Source organism: Larus michahellis, chromosome 2 (genome assembly GCF_964199755.1).
Source record: "Larus michahellis chromosome 2, bLarMic1.1, whole genome shotgun sequence".
NCBI classification, from domain to species: domain Eukaryota; kingdom Metazoa; phylum Chordata; class Aves; order Charadriiformes; family Laridae; genus Larus; species Larus michahellis.
Genome location: NC_133897.1, coordinates 57892634 through 57909850, shown reverse-complemented (window position 1 = coordinate 57909850; position 17217 = coordinate 57892634). Strand labels below are relative to the sequence as shown.

The window sequence follows — 17217 nt, the reverse complement described above, 5'->3', positions numbered from 1 at the left end:
AAACCATAGGATTAGTTTAAAAGGCATGACACTCAAGAAAATAATAATATAGGACTGGTTTTCTGCCTCCTGATTTTCCAAATCTTTGCTTCTTCATGTTTGACCCACCACCTTAGAATCAGGAAATCTGCTTTATTTAAAAAATAAAAAAATTAAAATTCACATGATCCGGGTGAGAGGTTTTAGAGAAATCCCTGCCAAATATTGTACATTGACAACTCCATAAAAGCTTTTGTTTTGTGTCTTCTCTCCAGAGCAGTTTCAGTTTTGCTTTTCATATGTTTATCCAGCACATTCAATATGAAATTAATCCTATACCCTTTCTTTTAAATACGTATATTGCCCTCAACCAGGGGAAACTGAAATATAGGATGTTGGAAAGAAATTCAAGTATCAACTGATTAGACTCAGTTTACTACATTCGTCTAAGGCAATCTTAGTTGTCAGGTGCAAACCCAATCCTGTTGGTATCCAGCAGTGGTTTCGCAGGTATATGCTCTGCATTTGAAAATAATATATACTTGCATGCATCCATATGTCCAGGGTTTCAGTACATTGGACCAAATTCTGCCTTGAATTATACTCCCCTGACTTCAACAGAACTTCCTAGGAATATACACAGAGAAGGCACAACTAGACCAATCACTGCTGCATTGCCTACTTCCTTCTCATTACTTTCATTGATTTTCCTTCCATTTGGCCCCATTCTTTAAGTCTTTGGCAGGTTAAGAATTAGGCAAATTATTTGGCAACAACTTGTACTTACTGATCCTCATTCACTGTATAAATTACACAATGCAGTCATGTGAGGTAAAAGAAGGGGTTTTGCTAATAACTTATTTAAATACTAATTAACAAGTAAGTTCTAAACATACAGGCACCTTTATCTCTCGTATGCTTCCAAAACTTTTTAAAACTTTGATGGTATTTGATGATACTCTATTCCCTTCTGAGCAACTAATATTCATTTAAACACCACATTGGTTTTATTTTCTTTCCACTTCATGTCTGCTGTTTGCAAATTGATCCTTATGACTCTACAAATTCAAGGCAGTTATAAGTTGAAATTCACTGGAATTCCACCAGATCTGTTATTTGCAGGACTTTCTAGCTGCATAAATAAAAAGTCAACTAACTGAATATACTAGGCATACAAAGCAACATACAAAGCCATCTGTAATTAAGAGGCGTAAAAAGAGCTCCACTATTTCGTTAGGGAAAAATGATAGGTACAACTTCAATTTACAATAATTCACCCCACAAAGAGCAGAAATGCATAACTATACACAAAAGCCAGCGCATTAGTTCTCAGTATAGATCTAATTAAATTGGTTTGGAATAATGAATTACAATAGACTAGTTTATGTCTCATAACAACTATTGTATTTTTCTTCATACTTAGCAAATTTAGTCTTTTTGCAGATCTTTTACTTACACAGGTGCAAATTTCTTGAATCTGACACCGTTTACCCATCTCATTAATGACCTTTGGCTTTCGTTCTGCACCTACCAGAAAGCTACACTCCTCTGCCACCTAGTGCTTTAAAGAAGTATATTTTATATCAACTACCAGCCCTTGCTGGTCTAGTGTCTTCAGCAGAATAGATGAGTACTGTGCAGAAATCTTTCAATAAAATTTCCTTGCTAAATGGCAGATAAAAGAGAAACTTGGTTTATCAACCTCTATGGATATCATAATCGATCAATGCCAGCTCTATCCCTAAATGATATACAAAATCATTTAGCAACTTGCATCCTTGTATTTTAGGACATTACATCACCTTCCTGGTTCTTTCTAAAATGGAAAATAAAATAATTTTTACATAAAATCCTTACAGAAGAAAAACATAATCAAATACAACATGTATTTAATCATATGAAATTTTCAGACAAAAAATAACATCTTTTTCAACTATTAACAGATTCCCAATGGATCAAAGTGAAATTTTCCAAAGGCATAAAATTTTTGTTTTTAAATGGATTACGGAGTACAGCATTTGTAACAACCAGCTTGCTTTTGTTAGTTGTAGTTTACATTCTTTCAAAAAGAGTATGTTTATATATTAGCACGAGTACAACTTATATTTCTTTGAAAATTACATACAATTGGGTTTTATTTCAAGTAACAGACTACGCCACATGTTTTAGAGGAATTCTGGAAATTTTTTTTTTATTTTTATTTTTTTAAAAAGTAATGGAGCTTCATATTGTCAGTGTTAATAAAATGAAGCTATGAAAGTGCGCTTTCCTTTACTCTTCTTTTGAAAGAAAAGTCATTCAAACTAAACTGTTCTGACTCTCACTGAAGATAATTTCTTTTTCGGAAAATTAACCAGTCCTATATCAATTGCATCTACGAATCTTCAATATTTGTCAGTTGTTTCCAGTTCTTCTTTTAGAGACCACGAATACCGGATATTTCAATTACTTTTTTTCTCCACATTACTCAGAAATCACTATGAAATATTATCAAGCATCTCCTCTTGTCTAGATTGCACAAATGCAGTATTAACATAAGCAGTACGGCTGTGAAATGAATTATTACCTAACTGTGACCTGGCAAGTATCTTAGAATGTCTAGCATTGACAGACTAACTTCACTCATGTTTCATAAGAACTCTGTTTGTAAAGCATCTCCATTGCTTCACTGATGCTATAATTCATTAAACTAATGCAACATACTGCCAATTACAATTATTACTCCATTAGCAGAAACCACATGTCCTCTCGCATGTTTAGAGAAAAATAGTGGGTTTTGGGGTTTGTTTTTTTTTAAGAATAACTCTGCATTTCGGAGAAATTAACCCATGACTCTCAACATCCCAGGGTAATTTAGCTTTTTTCTCTATGGAACCTTTGTCAAAAATATAAATCTATAAAAAGGAATTAAGGAGTAAAGTATAATTGGTCTTATAATATGTTGACAAAGAAACAAAAAAACCCCACCTCTCCCTAAAATACATACACACCTTTCCCTCAGGACAAAATATCTGTCTTACTGCTTGGCTAATCTCACCTCCAGTATGTCTGTCTCATCCCATGCAGCTCTAGCAAAAGTAAGCCTTCCACTCTGCATCCTGCTTGCCACCTTTTATTGCCTTCTGTTCTGAATAAGTGAAAAACAGACACAACTGGAATAAATCCTGTTTGGACAAGTCGAAAAGAACTTATGTTGTTTGCTTGGATACTGTCAACTAAATGGCATCAATTTACACTTATCATCTTTCATTATTCCCTTAGACTATGGAGGAAATGCAACATCTCCACTAACATTGGTTCCTATCAGTTACGTTTCAAAACATGGAATCCAGAGCGAGGAGAACAGAAATGAAGCATTACAGCACACACGAGCCCACTCCTTACACCGGCATAACTGGCTCAGCCACGTACAAACGAAGGCTATTCTGTAAAGCGTGGTCCTGCATCCTCCACTTCCATATTCCTACTGCCCAAGTGCCACTTTTCTGACCCTGACACAAGCCAAGCTACAGGGAGGTACCCACTAAAAACCAAGCTGTAGAAAGCCAGGGAACAGTTCACCGCCAGCATAACTCCCTGAATCAGGAGAGCGCAGGAACAGATACATCCAAGTGCCAAGGAAACACAGGGACATCCTAGCCAAGGTTAGGGGCAAACTTGCACTTTTTAGCAGCAAATAGCTACTGGACTGGCTGAGCCATAAACTAAACAGTACCGTTCGCGTACTGAAATCCCAACCTAAAATTGAAAACCGTCTTAATCTTAAATGCAACGGTGCGGCTAAAACCCAAGTGAAAATCCACGGGTAGGTGCGGTAACCGCAGCACTGAAGAGTACCAACGGGCAGCAGAGGGCAGAGCTGTCCCCTCTCTGCAGAAGACTCAAGACGGGAAGGCACCGCTGTCCTTTGCGGTTTTCCAAGCACATCCTGACCACCCAGACTACTTAATGGCTGCAAAGGATGTATCAGCTTTGACCCTCATCAAACGGACAGATTTCCAGTCTTTACATTTCAATTTGTTATTTCACTCAAGAAATCAAGTGCACTTTGAGGGGTGAAAAAAAGGCTTTCCATATCCCTATAAGACAGAAAATTATTTTGTATACTGAAAATGGCAAGAATTGCTTATCCTTCAGTCCGGTAAAGACAAATTGCAAATACTACATGCCAACCACAGTTTTGCTCAAAAACAGGACTATCATGCATGAAGTAACTCAAACAGCAGCTTTGTGGAGAGATACAGGCAGATTCTGTTAAGAGCCGTGGAAATAACCAGAAAACTGTATCCTTCCTTGTAAATATCCTTTGTACATAACCAACATTGGTTTTGAACTTCTTTTTTCCCCCCCTTTTTTTTTTCTCCCCTCCAAAAGAGCAGCAGCCAAAACCAGAAAGCAGATTTCCCTGGGAAACTTGACATTCTTTATTATACATCTGTGACTGTTTTCCCTTTGTTAAAAAAAATGTTATTTATAAAACCAGCATAGAACAGTAGCATACAAATTACTCAGTGTACCAAATACAAATTATTCAGATGTCCAAACCCAAGGTAGATCCTGATTTCTCTTTAATTGCTCACTGCTATGATGTATCACTGAGAAGCGCTTCCCACTGCATGCTACAGAAACAACACCTGATTGCAACACCATATGGCATGACATGCGACTCAAGCAGGATTCCCAAAAGTTCGTGGGCTTTCTGTATCAACATTAAGTGAAACAAAAGAAGAAAACATTCTTGAAAAACGCAATCTTTCTTGCTATAGCAACTGGTTTTGCTAGCATTAGTCCTATAGCATCAATTTTGAACAAACCAAGATGGACGCTTCCTGGCTCTTTCAATGATCCGCTTGCCTTCATCTTTTTCTGTGGGCTTTTCTCCATCATAAAGGACGACAGTCTCTACAGTTGGAGCATTAAACGGTCCTCCTTCCTTTTTATGCATTTCCAACCGTATCAGTCGAGTTTCTGCTTTTACCTTTGCATAACAATAACCACAAAGGACGTGTTTCTGTTTCAAGTTTCCACACTCAGGACAAACATCTATGTTCGTCTAAAAAAAAGACAGTGGAAAATAGGAAATTTTGTAATTTGAACAATAGCAACAAAATAAAAAGGGAACAATCACAGACTAATAAAAAAGTTAAATGAAACACCAGAGAAATTCAATTGTCTTTTCAAAATTTATTCTTAAAATATTACATAAATATGTATGTAATATTTATGTACGATTATGTAAAGCAATTTTTCTGTTACGTATTGCTATGTCAAATGCTTACGACTAAAAATAGCCTATTAAGTCAATACCTGAATCATTATGCCTACTGATGTTCGGAAGACTAAAGACCTATCAACTCAGATGCACAAAAAGTATAGACCTTTTCTATTTATACTAGCTGTTTAGGTAAGATTTCTTGGCTTGTACTTAAACTGTCACTGTTTATTTAACCACAGACTACTGTCACACATGATGAAAGTTACAAAGTACTCTGAAGATTAAAATGCCTTTTAAGTTTATTTATAAACAAATTCCAGAAAGCTTTTTCAGTCAGTATTGACCACTATAATGATTCTCTAAAATAAGCGAGATAAAAAATGACTGCTGTAAATCTTACTCCAGCCTGCTTGCTTGCCAGTAACAAAATAATTTGCAGTGAAAAAGCCGTTGAGCCCATGGGAATTTGGTGATTACCTTCACTTTTATAAGCTTATTGGTATTTCTTCGCCTGCAGCGGTTCACTTCAATGGTGCGCCTTTTCTTTGGCGCCGCCATCCACAAGATGCTATCTAAGAGGCTGGGCACCTCATTACTTTCTGTAGTGTCCGTTACTGGCTCTGGAAGAAAAGCTGGACCTTGGACAGCTAGTGCTGGTCCTGAAGGGGAAAAAAAAAAGGTAACTCATTACACCCAAGCCCCACTTTCACATGCAGCTGAAGAAATACAACATAGATGCTATTGACACCCACAAACCGGGGGTGCAGTGTTGTGGTAAAATTCATATTAACTAGAAAAATTAAATGTAACGTATTCAAAGCAACCAAGGGAACCTGCTGCTGCTGCTAAAAGTCATCTATAAGGTCCCAACCCTATTTCATCATTTATAGATGTGAAAAATAGTGAAGGTATTGTTGGCTTTCGCCATAATAACAAGGCTATAAATCTTTGACTTATAAGGATAACTAACCTTTAGTAAATTAGGAAACATGAGAAACCTCAAAGATAACAACTAACAGCAACTATGAAGAAAAACATCATGAAGAAAAACATCCGAGAGAAACAAAAGAGAACTTCTCCAAAAGACTCCACAAGTGATTAACAGAAGGAAACAGATGCACAGGAGAAGGGAGTTGATGATAATCGATCCTACCAGAAGGAAACACATGCATGGGAAAAGGGAGCTGATCCTACCAGGAGGAAACAGATGCATGGGAAAAGAGAACTGAAGATCATCGATCCTCAGAAACAATTCAGAAGGAAACACACAAATAGAAGAGAAAAAGGACTAATAATAATCAATCATTATAAACAATTACTCTGTCTAAAATAGTGAATACGTATGCAATATTGAATGTATATAAGACATGGTTAAAGTGTTAGCTGGTGTGCCTCTGACTTGAGTCATGCACCCAGCGCTGTGCTTTTGCTTTATTGACTTTGTCCCTATAATAAAATAAGTGCCATTTCTGTTTAAGGGATCTGGCTATTTATCACAATAGAGAAATAGTAACTAGGCATGATTTACCTAAGATTAGATTAAGGAACTAACTACTAGACAATGTAGCTTTGTTGATAAGCAGGATATTCCTGTCAAGAGAGTGATGAACTGTAGGCCTGGTCAGCAAACAGAGAAAACCACCTGGAACTGCCAAAATTAGAGGAGAAGTGGGGAAAAGGTAATTTTGGGAGGGGGAGATCGCGACCGCCAGTAGGTGGTCAACCTACCCAAATGATACCACCTACTCAAAAGAGAACAATGGAAGAAGAAAATAAGAGTCTGCGCGCTAATTTACATAGGAAGCAAAGCAAGCTCGACCAATTATTAAAGACAGTAACAATGAATACGTATTAATTGTTAGAATATGGAATAATCAGTGTATGAAAAAGGGAAATTTTTGAAACTAAGGTGTGCTTCTGTTTGAGGACGAGCACACCGTTTCTGCGCATTAGATGGAATAAACTTGGAAATAAACTCTGCACTGTGCGTTACTGCCCTGCACACCGGGTGAAGAGCCCAGGTTTTGGGACAACAATAGGAGCAGCCAGCGGCGCCCCTCCCCGCTTCCCTCACCAGCGGCAGGGCTCGGCGCTCTCCCCCTCCTGCCCCTGCCCCTTCCCCCCGCCCTTCAACAGCAATAAACGGTTCCCGCAGACCCGCTGCCGACCTCTCCTTCAGGTGGGAGGGGAGCGGGCCGGCACCTACCCCAAGGCGGGCTCTGGCCCCCAAAGAAACCCGGCAGAAGGCCGCGCTCCAGCCGCCCCCAGCACCGCTGAAGGAGGACGCGAAGCCGCGGCAGCGGAGGGAAGATGAGCACCAAGGCCGCCATGCTCCCGCACAACCCCGCCGAAGCCGCAGAGGGGAAGGCTCGGCGGGCACTGGGCATGCGCGCCTGTCGCTGAGCCTTCTGGGAAACCGAGTGCCCCGAGCAGGTCACGGCGTAACAGGGAGGGAGGCCGGGACTTCAAGTCCCAGCATTCCCTTGGGTACCAGGGACCAGGGCGGCGAGAGGGGAGGCCGAAGACTTCAAGTCCCAGCATGCCTCACGTAGGGCCTCTTAGCCAATCGCGTCCCTCACCGGCTCGGCGCTCCTTCCCGGCATGCTCCGCTCTTCTCCCCCTCCTCACCAATCAGTGCGCTAGCTGTGTCCTCGTGCCGGAAGCGGGCGGGGCGACCGCGCCGGGGGAGAGGGAGCTGGTGAGGGGAGCGGAGGGGTTAGTTCCAAAATGGCGGAGCGCGGCTACAGCTTCTCCCTCACTACCTTCAGGTACTCGAGGGGGTAGAGGGCCGCTGGCCCGGGCTCTCGGCGGGCGAGGGGGAGGGCGGCGCACAGCCTAGGCGGGGCGGTCTTGCGGCGGCGGGGCAAGTCGGAGCGGGGACTTTGCAGAGTCATCGCCTCCCCGGCGGGTCCGCAGGAGCCGGGCCTGCCGGCGCTGGGGGCTGGGGGTGGCTGGGCCTGGGCAGAAAGGGCGAGAGTAGGGAAAGCGACGGGGACGGACAGCTGCTGGGAATTTTTGTGAGCTGAAGGGGCTGCAGGCGCAGCCGGGGATTGAGGCGGGGGCTGAGGTGAGAGTCCCGGGTCCTACGTGGTCTCTGTCGCTGACCTCGGGCCCGAGTGCAGCCGCTGCTTGTATCTTCTGTCGTTGGTGTAGGTCAGAGTCTCTGTAGGGCCAGTAGAAGGTCTGTCTCCTCACTGGTAGTGCCTTATTGCGAGTGCTTGGTGAAACTGTTTGGCAAACAGGGTCCCCACGCACACGCCTTAGGCTGGGTAGTAATTCTGAGCTAATTGGAAATGCGTGATGATAGCTGAGCTACGGTATCTTGAGAGCTTGCTTCAGAACAAACTTTACAGATGCAGGAATGAAAGAAGCTTTCAGATAAGTTTTAAATACTTTATTTCCCTTCCTGCTGCACTTTGCAGGCGGCGCTCTCCTTGCGCTTTGTGTTGTGCACAGCCTAGATGCGGGATGATGCATGCACAGATACGCTATATATACGTATCTATAAAACTATTGTTCTAATACATACACTTAAGATTAATTCAGAGAAAAGGAAATTACTTTCCATTTTTCTTTTGTTGATTAAAGTATTAAGCTATCCGGAATTATACATATAAAAAGAAAAGCCACATGCAAGAATCTTTGTGCTGTTTTTGGTGAAGTGCCCCCTTAATCTCGGAGCAGAGTGATGCAAAGTACGTTACTAAACACTTGTTGCAGTTAAGCAAATGAAGATGTTCGCAATCTAAAACTAGGAAAAGAATCTTAATGCATGGATGCAGGCAAACGTGCCTGCTTTACTCCAGTGGATTGAATTCTTTATTAGGAAATGTTTTCCTAAGGGAGTTACAAACCTTTCTACTGTACAGAAGCACTACAGGCTCTGAAACTTGAAACCATTTGATTTTATACTCACGTGGAAGAGAAGTACCTACTTATGCTTTCCCTCATTCACCGTTCCTTGTACTGAGAATTACTTATTTTAGTCTGTGCTTACTTTTAAAATATTTTGCTACTGTTCTGTATATTTTAATTGCTGGCACAGGAAACTGTTGTTCTGGTTTGTTAGTATTTAGTAGTGGAGAAGCTAGAATTATTACTTCGTCACCTTTATGCATACACTGTTTACTCACTGTAAAATAACTATGCTAATTGATTATTGCTTGCTTTGTTTTTTCTAACTCCTCTAAGCACTGAGTTACATAACTTTCTATTTTACTTGTGCATCTATTAAAACAGCATTGTATAAAGTAGAGTCCAGAGAAGAGATCCCGCTTGCAAAAATCACTTGTCCAACAAGTGCCTGGCTCAGTGCTGTCCTTTTCCGTGGGGATTTAGAATGAACCCCTCGATACCTTTCATTCTGGATGAGTTGCTTTGTCAGCCTGACACCTGCTGCTCTGTTCTGATGATTCTGCATCCATTACCAGAACGACATCGATCATTAAAACAAGATGCAGGAATAGCTGGGGTGGAAAAGGAGCTGTTTCTATCTTGTGCCATTGACCTGATGTTTGCTTCTCAGTCAAAAAGAGTTAGCTGTGTTTTGCTTGTACCATTCAGCAGTGAACATCAGTGTCTTGAAAACTTTTGCAAACCACTTGTATAACGCTGTTTCAGTAGAAAGTCATGAGGTGCTCTGAAGATTTTTCCCACTGAGTGGAAAACTTGTTTGAAATGGTATAATGTTGGAGAATGGACTTGTTCTCCTTCAACCTGCATCCCCAGTCACTGCTCCCTGTCCAAGACACATTGGCTTTCATCAGGGTTGTAGGCAGGTGCTGTGTGCGTATCCCAGTGGCACTGTGCAGCAGTGAGTTCTGTGCTGAACCAGTCCGGTTCTTTTAGAAGCTGTTCTGAATCTTGAGGCTTGTGGTTTATTTTGTTGGTTTTTGGTTGTGTTTGTTTTTTTTTTAAATTATGATTAGAATATGCTGATGCTAGGTGTAAAGAGGCTTAAAAAGGCAAGTTAGCATCAGATTGTGGTAGGAAAGATTTGAGCATATCAGAATTATGGTAGCCTTACTTTTGCATTTTCCTTTTTAGTCCTTCTGGAAAACTTGTTCAGATTGAATATGCTTTGGCTGCAGTGGCTGCAGGAGCTCCATCAGTTGGGATTAAAGGTATGTTCAGAAAATAACTATTTTAGTGAAGGATTCAGGATTCTGAGTATCATTTGAGAGAACTAAAATAGTTTGGACTATGTACTAGGTCTTTCTTCATCTTATCTTCTATTACATATTTTGTTCTTTTCAGTAGATTTTCACATGTGTTGTGGTTTAACCCCAGCTGGCAACTAGGACCACGCAGATGTTTATTCACTTCCCTGCCCCGCCACCCCCAGAGGGAGAAAAAGGAAAAAAATCATGGGTTGAGATAAAGACAGTTTAATAGAACAGTAACAGAGGAGAAAATAATGGTAAAAGAACATACAAAATAAGTGATGCAATACAATTGCTCACTACCTGATGATAGATTTCCTAGCCCATCCCAAGCAGTGATTGCAGATTCCTGCTGCCAGCCAACCTCCGTTTATATACCGAGCATGATGTCTATTATATGGACTATTCCTTTGGCCAGCTTTTGGCCTGTCTCTGCTCCCTCTCAGCTTCTATGGGAAGCTGAAAAAGTCCTTGACTTAAGATAAGTGCTACTTAGCAACAACTAAAACAATATGTGTTATCAACATTATTCTCATACTAAATCCAAAACACAGCAGCAACTAGAAAGAAAATTAACCCTATTCCAGCTGAAACCAGGATGTGTTTTAGTGGATTTAATATTTCCTTTTTTTTTTTCCACAACTCAGTATTTTTTTTTTTATAAAGAAGGAAGGGAGCAGAGAGCTCCATGCTAGAAGAAAACTGCTTGGGGCATTTTTGAGACACTCAGCTGTTAGAAGTAGGTATCTTTTTTTTTTTTTTTTTGCATGTTCCTGTCTCCTAAGTAAGTAACTCCAGCTGTAGAAATTACACAAAAAGTTACTTCAACTGCTTAATTATTAGTATGTGCTTCACAGTCTTTAGAGTGGGATTATGTAAGTTTTGTGACTATTTAAAACAAGAAACAAAGTGTTGGGTGGATTCATCAAAGTATCTCTGTTTAATGTCATTGTAAACATGAAGGTTTTTTTAAAAGGGAGGAGCAAAATTCTTTACAATCTGATAAACTTTTTCTGTGTTTTAACTGCTTTCCATAATTTTAGTTTAATATAAAAAAAAAAATAAATCTTGTTCCTTTCCAGCTGCAAATGGAGTGGTGTTGGCAACTGAAAAGAAGCAGAAATCCATCCTTTATGATGAAAGGAGTGTCCACAAAGTAGAACCAATTACCAAACATATAGGTTTAGTGTACAGCGGTATGGGCCCAGATTACAGGTATTTAAAAAAAAAAATTTGTTTGGTCACTATTCAGAAGCATTTTCATACAAGAAATGTAAGAAACAGTAATTTGCTTTTACTTTCTAAGTGTATGGCATATTGTATTACACCGTATATGAAATTAACTTTTTCACTAAGTTTTTCTTAATATATTCAATACCTTGTGAAATAAGCTATCTAAAGAATGAGTAGGGAACAAACAGCAGTGTAATTCAGCCTTGGTTTCAGTTTAAGTATTTCAGAGATTACTCGGTTGATAGAGATAATTCGGCACATTCTGTGTTTTCTTACATTGATGTTATGCCAGATGTATAATTCCTTAGCATAGTATTTATTATGAGTTTTCAGTTCTAGTTGTAACAACTAGTTAGAATATCTTTGACATACTAATTTTGTCTTTGTTTTTAGAGTACTTGTGCACAGAGCTCGGAAGCTGGCCCAGCAATATTACTTGGTTTATCATGAGCCCATTCCAACAGCTCAGCTAGTACAGAGAATTGCGTCTGTGATGCAGGAATACACGCAATCTGGGTATGTGGTTTTCAGAATTTTCAAGTTGCTTAGAAAGATTATGTTATTTAAATGTAAGAAATAACAACTACCTGGTGATTGATTTTTTTTTTCTTTTATTATTATTATTTAATTAATTAATTTTTGCCTCAAAAAGGCAGTTAGTTTTTCAATGGAGAATACCCACAGAAAGAGGGCCAGCGGGAGGAGCACTAACTGGTAGCGGTTGAGATAGGGTCCTCATATCTTGCAAGCAAACATGTCAGACAAGGCAGCATACTTTTGGTTTTGTACTGCTGGTTGACTAGGCATTCCTGATCACAGCTCTGGGCTGGTGTTTGAGGGAAGGTTAACACAGCCAAAATAATTAAGTCACCTTCGGTTTTCATTGAATAAATTTCACGTGTTACCTGTGACTTTTATTTTTTTTAATATGCTGTTTGGTTGGGTTTTTTCCCCCTGTAGTGGTGTTCGTCCATTTGGTGTATCACTGCTAATATGTGGCTGGAATGAAGGGCGGCCGTATCTATTTCAGTCGGATCCATCTGTAAGTATCGTACATTTGTAAATTCTACTGCTTTTATGAAACATCTAAAACTTTATATGTGCTCATGAAATGCTTTCTGTGATGAGAAGAAGAATGCAGAGCTAGAACAAAGATCCCTTAATATAACTTCGGAAGCCAGAGTGAGCCAATTTCGGCAGGTGGTTGGAGTCAGCCTGGATCATTCTGTGCCTGCATGTCCCTGTGCTGCTGGAGGGATGGCAGCTGTCTTTGAGGGAGATCACCATCCCTTTTCATGCCTTCTCACTTAGTTGGTAGTGCCAGCAAGAGTGGCATTCTGCAGCAGGTACCAGGAAAAAAAAAGTTGACTGCTTATGCTGCCCAAATAGTTGTTCCCTAAACTGGATGGAAGTTAGGCCAAAATCTGTTGCATTGTGAAATGTAATGCATATGCTTTAATGACAGTGGTTAATTTAATTGAGTTTATTTGCTATGTTTGCACTGCACTGTTGAAAAACTACCCTTTGATGCATGTGTGAGTTGTTACACTTTACATCAAACAAAAACCATGGTCACTGTAGTGATCATTGATGAGCTTCAGATATTTAATTACTAACTGATGCTCAAATGTAAAAAGCACAATGCAGATGCCTTGCATAAGGTAGCTTGATTGAGGCATAGAACTGCTGATGGTCTTCGTGCCACAGGAAAGAATAGAAGTGATGGCTAAATATCTTATTAGTAGCTAAGATACATCAGATGGCTGATTTGCAACAAGTTATTTACATTACTTAATCTTAAAAAATAAGAATATATGGAGCGACCCTCAGGGAAGATCTGTCTGTATTCATCCTCAAGGGCAAACATACTATTTCTGTTTAAGGAATCCCAAATCAAAACTATGCTAACAACTTACTAAATCCATCTTTCAAAGTAGTGAGAGGATGAAAATAGGTGGAGACCTATACAAATGTTTTGTACATTTTCACAGCATATGTTTCCATATCAAATTAATCTGAATGTGAGCCAGAATAGTCTTCTATATTCTCAGAACATTCAGCTTCTATGCTTTTTACCAAGTAATTGAATACATAATGTTTGACTAAGTTACACAAAACAATTGCTTTTACAGGGAGCTTACTTTGCGTGGAAAGCAACAGCAATGGGAAAAAATTATGTCAATGGGAAAACATTCCTTGAGAAAAGGTAATGTATTTGATACTTGTCTGAAAGGATACTCTCCGTTTTGTTCAGGTTCCATGTAAAACAGCCAGATAAAAAAAATACACATTTTCAGATTATGAGAACAAAGTTTGAAAATACTTAAGATAGGATGCTTCCAGTTTACTTACGTACACATGCACAGGAAGCTTGCTTTATTTCAAGTCACACTTTTGTGTTTATGGAGAATTATTTCAGTGCAATAAACATTATATTCAACATTTGCAGAAATATTGTTCTGTATGGCGTCAGTAGGAAAAGTAGTGAAATATTTTCTTTTGTAAATAATAGCTTTGACTATTAATATCACAGTGCTTACAAATAATATCTGCAGCAGAAATAGGAAGATTTTAGTAGTGTTTGAGTTTTTAGAGACCCTAGGATTATTAGGATTTGGAAAGATCTTTTCTCATGCTGAAATTTGTGAACTTTTGTCTACAGATACAATGAGGACTTGGAGCTTGAAGATGCCATTCATACAGCTATCTTAACACTAAAGGTTAGCAAAATATTTAAGAAATAAGTTTGTTAGTGTTATCACATCATTGACACAATTCACTGAACTGTATTTTCTTTAATAGGAGAGCTTTGAAGGGCAAATGACAGAAGACAACATTGAAGTTGGCATCTGTAATGAAGCTGGATTTAGGAGGCTCACTCCAACTGAGGTTAAGGACTACTTGGCTGCAATAGCCTAGTAGAAACTGAGCAAGACTGTGTGATTCACACAAAGGTCTTTTTAATTTTGGCTACTTAAATGTTTTTGTTTGCAATTTTTGCATACTTATTTCTACATGGTTTGTCTGAGAGATTTTTTAAATATCATGTGTGCAAATGCAACAGTCCTAATATACATGGAATCTTATTACTGGTAATTCTTTCCCTTGATACATGGAATCTTTGTACACAAAAATACTGTACAAAATGTAAAGTTATAATGACAGCCTGAAAAAGGCTAAAGAATAAAATTTGAAGGCTACTGTTTTGGGGGAAGGTGTCTGTGTGTCTTTTTAATCATAGCTTGTTTATCTGCGTAAAGCTGAGATTTCAGTATCTTTATTGTTGAGGAAACAGAATTTTCCACATTCAGCTATGATGAACTCATGCTAGACCTTCTTTTAAAGAACTTGGATTTTGAGTCGACAGGATAATTTTTTCACTTTGGAATATCATTTAAATGTTAAGTAACTTCCAAAAAGGGTTTTATCTGGTGTAAAACATCATATACTTTCACAAAGAGGCAGAACAGTCTTCCATTTCAGGTGTGAACTGTGATCTACCTGAGCATCTTTGCTCTGGACCTTCTTGGTCTTTGTCTCAAGAACTTGTTTTCTATTACTTGGGTTATTTTCATGGCCCTAGAAATTGCATTTTTTCAACGCTGAAATATTGTTAGAAATAATGGAAGCAATAACTTACTGAAAACTAAATGCACTTACCACCATCAATAAAAATGAACAGGAGTTACAAAGCAAAACAAGAATATTTAATGTAATTCCTTTATCCCTTGAATTGTGCTAAAGTATTTTCCAACTTGCAAGATATTTCTAAAGGTGCAGTACTGAAAAGAGCACTTAATTTATGCATTGCAACTTCTACAGGTGCAGAACTAGATGCTTGAATATTATTGTGTGTGGGTGTTTGTATTGATGTATTTGTTATATGTGTAGAGTCGTTCAGGTTTTATAGAAACACAAAATTTACTGCAAAAGAAACAGGATTAATATATGTACTATTTTCAGCAGAAATAATCTGGTCTGCAGCCATTTAGTTACTGTTTGCAGACTTTATTTTTTTTTTTTTAAAGCAGTCTGATTGTTAAAATGTTGATAATGAACTGGGAGCGATAGCTGGATCACTTTGTTTGGACTTATGGGAGCAGCGTGACAGGTTACTTGTTGGCCAGCCATAACTAATGAAGAAAATATAAAATACGAGTTAGTCTGCAGAAAGTAGTGTATAAGCTAATTGATCTGTTCTTTCCAATGTCTGTCTTCTGTTGTTTCATGTTATCACTAGGAAAATAAGAACTTCTGAAGCATGCCATAAATGAAGTTTTATTTCCTGATGTCAGAAATAAAAGCTGTGTCCAAATGGTTCATCCAGACTTAGTCCAGATCACTTTTTGAGTACTTTATTCCAAAAAGCAGTCCATGCTCTGATTCTTCTTCTGGAGAAAATTAACAACTAGGAACTGAAACTGGAGACTTTATGTTGCTAGATCTTTAATTCAAGCTTTCACAATCACTCGGAAAACCAGAATGCTATTTGAATGTTCATATGCATTCAGTCAGTTTTTAATACTATATAAATATTTAGAGTAATTCTGTATATGAAGAAATGCACCTACGTACATCAGAAAATGGTAGCATGAACTGTACTAGCTTAGTTGCCTCCTCTACTAGAAACAGTTGATTAGCAAAGAAGGTAGTTGAAACAAAAGCAATTTCAAATAAATCATGCTATCTCACTCCCCAGATCGTTACTGTGAGGCAAAGGAAAAAAAGTTTTAAGGTTTGGGGAGTGTGGAGGTTTTTTTGTTTGGTTGGGTTTATTTCTTTTTTTTTTTAATAATTGAACAACTTCCATCTCTGCAGAATTTTAGTCATTTTTTTACAGGTGGTAAAGGGAAGTGAAAAAATGGTATCTTCTGTCTTTTCCTATGGCCTAATGATTTAAGTGTAGTAACTGTTCTTTGTGTTCTATGGAAACTATTGTGCTCAGAGTGAGGGAAGTGCTACTTTTCAGATACCTGATAATTGGTATAAATGTTGAGGGGGCTTTTTGCCTACTTCCCCCCACCCTGCTGAAGGACAGACAACCATTACCACATGGGGTTGTTTTACTGAAGTGTATACTTCAGAAGTGTTGCTGGTTTTACTTCCTTTACGTTATGGCCCACCATTGTAAATGGGTGGCAGCATGAAGTTAGTACACTTGGCAGATGTTCTGAATGTCCTCTTGTACCAGCTTGCCTCAGTCAGTGCTTTTAAGGAATATAAACTGAACAGGTAAAATAATGTGTGATTTGATTGTTATTAAATGGTAGTAGGGTTTTTCTTTAGAGAATAAATAGAAGTGTACCTTGAAAAAAAAAAAAAAAAAGATGAGAACACTATTACTAGGCTATTGTAGCACTATAATTAGTACATAGTCTCCTTTTTACGACAAGAAGCTTCAAAACGATGATCAGTTGTAACTTTCCGTACTTTCCCTTGAACATGCTTTCCTCAGACTGCTTCTCTGAGCTATGATCTCAGAGCCCCAGTCATCATTTCTGTGTCAACATTTAATTGTTCCGTGTTTGTGTGAAATGAGAAGGGTAGGTCTATATGGTCTGTTGTCAATGGTATTCATTTTGATGAGACACCAAGCTGGTAGTTGAGAGACTGTTTTTGCACTGTTAA

At 38.8% G+C, this 17217-nt stretch overlaps 2 protein-coding genes across 2 annotated transcripts; one reads left to right on the top strand and one right to left on the bottom strand.

The window, feature by feature from the left end:
* Positions 1–1851: 1851 nt before the first annotated feature.
* Positions 1852–7575, bottom strand: MRPL32 (mitochondrial ribosomal protein L32). Its single transcript, XM_074575618.1, has 3 exons — positions 7401–7575; positions 5672–5853; positions 1852–5032 (listed from the first exon to the last, which is right to left on the bottom strand). Exons 1-3 carry the CDS (start codon positions 7522–7524, stop codon positions 4778–4780), a joined length of 561 nt encoding a protein of 186 aa, XP_074431719.1. The 5' UTR covers positions 7525–7575; the 3' UTR covers positions 1852–4777.
* A 255-nt stretch (positions 7576–7830) lies between these two features.
* On the top strand, positions 7831–14799 carry PSMA2 (proteasome 20S subunit alpha 2). Its single transcript, XM_074575617.1, has 8 exons — positions 7831–7962; positions 10241–10317; positions 11439–11571; positions 11983–12105; positions 12550–12631; positions 13722–13795; positions 14252–14309; positions 14392–14799. The coding sequence occupies exons 1-8, from the start codon at positions 7922–7924 to the stop codon at positions 14506–14508; spliced, it is 705 nt and encodes a 234-aa protein (XP_074431718.1). The 5' UTR covers positions 7831–7921; the 3' UTR covers positions 14509–14799.
* Positions 14800–17217: the final 2418 nt, after the last annotated feature.